Here is a 5,085-nt window from a genome sequence, read left to right as displayed (position 1 = left end):
TCTCTCATGATCTTCTGTATTTCTGCAGTGTCAGTTGTTACTTCTTCTTTTTTATTTCTAATTCTATTGATTTGAGTCTTCTCCCTTTTTGTCTTGATGAGTCTGGCTAATGGTTTATCAATTTTGTTTATCTTCTCAAAGAACCAGCTTTTAGTTTTATTGATCTTTGCTATCGTTTCCTTCATTTCTTTTTCATTTATTTCTGATCTGATCTTTATGATTTCTCTCCTTCTGCTAACTTTGGGGGTTTTTTGTTCTTCTTTCTCTAATTGCTTTAGGTGCAGGGTCAGGTTGTTTACTCGAGATGTTTCCTGTTTCTTAAGGTGGGATTGTATTGCTATAAACTTCCCTCTTAGAACTGCTTTTGCTGCATCCCATAGGTTTTGGGTCATTGTGTCTACATTGTCATTTGTTTCTAGGTATTTTTTGATTTCCTCTTTGATTTCTTCAGTGATCACTTAGTTATTAAGCAGTGTATTGTTTAGCCTCCATGTTTTTGTATTTTGTACAGATCTTTTCCTGTAATTGATATCTAGTCTCATAGTGTTGTGGTCGGAAAAGATACTTGATACAATTTCAATTTTCTTAAATTTACCAAGGTTTGATTTGTGACCCAAGATATGATCTATCCTGGAGAATGTTCCATGAGCACTTGAGAAAAATGTGTATTCTGTTGTTTTTGGATGGAATGTCCTATAAATATCAACTAAGTCCATCTTGTTTAATGTATCATTTAAAGCTTGTGTTTCCTTATTTATTTTCATTTTGGATGATCTGTCCATTGGTGAAAGTGGGGTGTTAAAGTCCCCTACTATGAATGTGTTACTGTCGATTTCCCCTTTTATGGCTGTTAGTATTTGCCTTATGTATTGAGGTGCTCCTTTGTTGGGTGCATAAATATTTACAATTGTTATATCTTCTTCTTGGATCGATCCCTTGATCATTATGTAGTGTCCTTCTTTGTCTCTTCTAATAGTCTTTATTTTAAAGTCTATTTTGTCTGATATGAGAATTGCTACTCCAGCTTTCTTTTGGTGTCCATTTGCATGGAATATCTTTTTCCATCCCCTTACTTTCAGTCTGTATGTGTCTCTAGGTCTGAAGTGGGTGTCTTGTAGACTGCATATATATGGGTCTTGTTTTTGTATCCATTCAGCCAATCTGTGTCTTTTGGTGGGAGCATTTAGTCCATTTACATTTAAGGTAATTATCGATATGTATGTTCCTATTCCCATTTTCTTAATTGTTTTGGGTTTGTTATTGTAGGTCTTTTCCTTCTGTTGTCTATCTTGCCTAGAGAAGTTCCTTTAGCATTTGTTGTAAAGCTGGTTCGGTGGTGCTAAACTCTCTCAGCTTTTGCTTGTCTGTAAAGGTTTTAATTTCTCCATCCAATCTGAATGAGATCCTTGCTGGGTAGAGTAATCTTGGTTGCAGGTTCTTCTCCTTCATCACTTTAAATATGTCCTGCCAGTCCCTTCTGGCTTGCAGAGTTTCTGCTGAAAGATCAGCTGTTAACCTTATGGGGATTCCCTTGTGTGTTATTTGTTGTTTTTCCCTTGCTGCTTTAATATGTTTTCTTTGTATTTAATTTTTGACAGTTTGATTAATATGTGTCTTGGCATATTTCTCCTTGAATTTATTCTGTATGGGATTCTCTGTGCCTCCTGGACTTGCTTAAGTATTTCCTTTCCCATATTAGGGAAGTTTTCAACTATAATCTCTTCAAGTATTTTCTCAGTCCCTTTCTTTTTCTCTTCTTCTTTTGGAAGCCCTATAATTCGAATGTTGGTGTGTTTAATGTTGTCCCAGAGGTCTCTGAGACTGTCCTCAGTTCTTTTCATTCTTTTTTCTTTCTTCTGCTCTGCAGTAGTTATTTCCACAATTTTATCTTCCACGTCACTTATCCGTTCTTCTGCCTCAGTTATTCTGCTATTGATCCCATCTAGAGTATTTTTAATTTCATTTATTGTGTTGTTCATCATTGCTTGTTTCATCTTTAGTTCTTCTAGGTCCTTGTTAAATGTTTCTTGTATTTTGTCTATTCTATTTCCAAGATTTTGGATCATCTTTACTATCATTATTCTGAATTCGTTTTCAGGTGGACTGCCTATTTCCTCTTCATTTGTTAGGTCTGGTGGGTTTTTATCTTGCTCCTTCACCTGCTGTGTGTTTTTCTGTCGTCTCATTTTGCTTATCTTACTGTGTTTGAAGTCTCCTTTTTGCAGGCTGCAGGTTCATAGTTCCCGTTGTTTTTGGTGTCTGTCCCCAGTGGCTAAGGTTGGTTCAGTGGGTTGTGTAGGCTTCCTGGTGGAGGAGACTAGTGCCTGTGTTCTGGTGGATGAGGCTGGATCTTGTCTTTCTGGTGGACAGGTCCACGTCTGGTGGTGTGTTTTGTGGTGTCTGTGGACTTATGATGATTTTAGGCAGCTTCTCTGCTAATGGGTGGGGTTGTGTTCCTGGGTTGCCAGTTGTTTGGCATAGGGTGTCCAGCACTGTAGCTTGCTGGTCGTTGAGTGAAGCTGGGTGCTGGTGTTGAGATGGAGATCTCTGGGAGGTTTTCGCCATTTGATATTATGTGGAGCTGGGAGGTCTCTTGTGGACCAGTGTCCTGAAGTTGGCTCTCCCACCTCAGAGGCACAGCACTGACTCCTGGCTGCAGCACCAAGAGCCTTTCATCCACATGGAAAAAGAGGAAAAGGGGAAAAAATCATAAATCTTGCTCTCCAAGTCCACCTCCTCAATTTGGGATGATTTGTTGTCTAGTCATGTATTCCACAGATGCAGGGTACATCAGGTTGATTGGGGAGCTTTAATCCGCTGCTTCTGAGGCTGCTGGGAGAGGTTTCCCTTTCTCTTCTTTGTTCTCACAATTGCCAGCTCTCAGCTTTGGATTTGGCCCCGCCTTTGCGTGTAGATCGCCGGAGGGCGTCTGTTCTTCGCTCATTCAGGACGGGGTTAAAGGAGCAGCTGATTCGGGGTCTCTGGCTCACTCTGGCCGAGGGGAGGGTGGGGTACGGAGTGCGAGGCGAGCCTGCGGCGGCAGAGGCCGGTGTGACGTTGCACCAGCCTGAGGCGCGCCGTATGTTCTCCCGGGGAAATTGTCCCTGGATCCCGGGACCCCAGCAGTGGCGGGCTGCACAGGCTCCCGGGAGCGGAGGTGTGGAGAGTGACCTGCGCTCGCACACAGGCCTCTTGGCGGTGGCAGCAGCAGCCCCAGCATCCCACGCCCGTCTCTGGGGTCCGTGCTTTTAGCCGCGGCTCGCGCCCGTCTCTGGAGCTCCTTTAAGCAGCGCTCTTAATGCCCTCTCCTCGCGCACCAGGAAACAAAGAGGGAAGAAAAAGTCTCTTGCGTTTTCGGCATGTCCAGACTTTTCCCCGGACTCCCTCCCAGCCAGCCGTGGCGCACTAACCCCCTGCAGGCTGTGTTCACGCCGCCAGCCCCAGTCCTCTCCCTGCGCTCCGTCGGAAGCCCGAGCCTCAGCTCCCAGCTCCTCCGCCCCACGGCAGGTGAGCAGACAAGCCTCTCAGGCTGGTGAGTGCTGGTTGGCACCGATCCTCTGTGTGGGAATCTCTCTGCTTTGCCCTACCCAGGTACGTGGGGAGTTTCTTGCCTTTTGGGAGGTCTGAGGTCTTATGCCAGCGTTCAGTAGGTATTCTGTAGGAGTTGTTCCACGTGTAGATGTATTACTGGTGTCGCGCCTTCTTTTAATTAATTAATTAATTTTTAAATTTTTGGCTGTGTTGGGTCTTTGTTTCTGTGCAACGGCTTTCTCTAGTTGTGGCAAGCGGGGGCCACTCTTCATCGCGGTGCGCAGGCCTCTCACTGTCATGGCCTCTCTTATTGCGGAGCACAGGCTCCAGACTCGCAGGCTCAGTAGTTGTGGCTCACAGGCCTAGTTGCTCTGTGGCATGTGGGATCTTCCCAGACCAGGGCTCGAACCCATGTCCCCTGCATTAGCAGGCAGATTCTCAACCACTGCGCCACCAGGGAAGCCCGATGGTATTGATTTTAAAGGTGTAGTAGACTTCTATTAAGATTGTAAATGGCATTTAAATGTTTCAGATAGCCTGGTTTATTATATTTTATTTAAGTTTGATATATTAGATTAATAGGAATTGCTTAAGTGCGTAGGAAGATTTTGTTTTTTAGGTCTGTAAGTCTGTCAGGGTTTTGGAGTGTTTGAGAGAATCGGGTATGTTAAATGTGTAAAATTTAAAAAGTTCCTGAGGGAATTCACCTCGTAAATTGAGTTCGTTAGAATTTAATCTTTTAAAGTTATCAGTTAATTGAGTGTAATCAAAGAAAAAACTGACTCTGAATTCTTCTTTTTATCTGAAAGTAATAGGTTGATACAAGACTGAAATTGAATTTAAAGGCTTAAAGAACACTAGGCTTTTGAATTTACAACTTTCAATATATTTAACTAATTAAAAGCAAATGGTTAGAGTAGTCCTTTCAGTGCGCAAGTTTCCCTCAGACATTGGAAAGCTCAAATGACATTAGTAAGCACCCCGTAAATGGTTATAATTAACAGCAACTATTTCTTGCCCTCTGTTCCTTTGAGTCCTTGCAGTGAAACTTCCACAACTGTGTCAGTTTCTTGAGATCCTGAGGGTCCCAATTAGCTGAAGGCAAGGATTATTCCAAAACCAAAACACTTTTTTTTTTTTTTAAGAACAAGAGCCCAGTTTTTAAATTTGATAATTTCTTGCATTTGAAGTACTCCTCTATGACATCCTTGGCCTGAGACTCTTTGCCATAGTCCTTAACCACCAGGCAACTGCAACCAACCACTTTAGGTATTTTTCCCTCTCCATCAGTTTTACAGAGGCCTACCCATTCCCCCAGTTTCTTGATGTCATCAACCTTAATCAGGTTGATTTGGTGCTCAGCACAAAGGGCTTCCACCAACTTGACATATATGGGCTCATCACAGTTGGATGCAAGCACACAAAGATGGGCTTTGGCAGCTTCCCGAATTCCACGTGCTAGGCCATCGTGGATGAGGGCGGTCTTCAGCACCTCTTGCAGAGCAGGATTAACATCCATTACCCCTCCAGCAGCAATGCCTTCCTCGGCCATGG

At 43.3% G+C, this 5,085-nt stretch overlaps 1 protein-coding gene across 1 annotated transcript; it reads right to left on the bottom strand.

Annotated features, from left to right (window-relative positions):
- Window positions 1-4,639: 4,639 nt before the first annotated feature.
- Window positions 4,640-5,085, bottom strand: LOC308619292 (small ribosomal subunit protein eS12-like; the record flags this gene model as incomplete). The annotated part of the gene is made up of 1 exon (XM_081237914.1): window positions 4,640-5,085. Exon 1 carries the CDS (start codon window positions 5,081-5,083, stop codon window positions 4,640-4,642), a length of 444 nt encoding a protein of 147 aa, XP_081094040.1. The 5' UTR covers window positions 5,084-5,085.

This window comes from Mesoplodon bidens (assembly GCF_964165515.1).
Source record: "Mesoplodon bidens genome assembly, chromosome: 6".
NCBI lineage: Eukaryota > Metazoa > Chordata > Mammalia > Artiodactyla > Ziphiidae > Mesoplodon > Mesoplodon bidens.
This window is presented reverse-complemented; position numbering and strand designations above follow the sequence as displayed.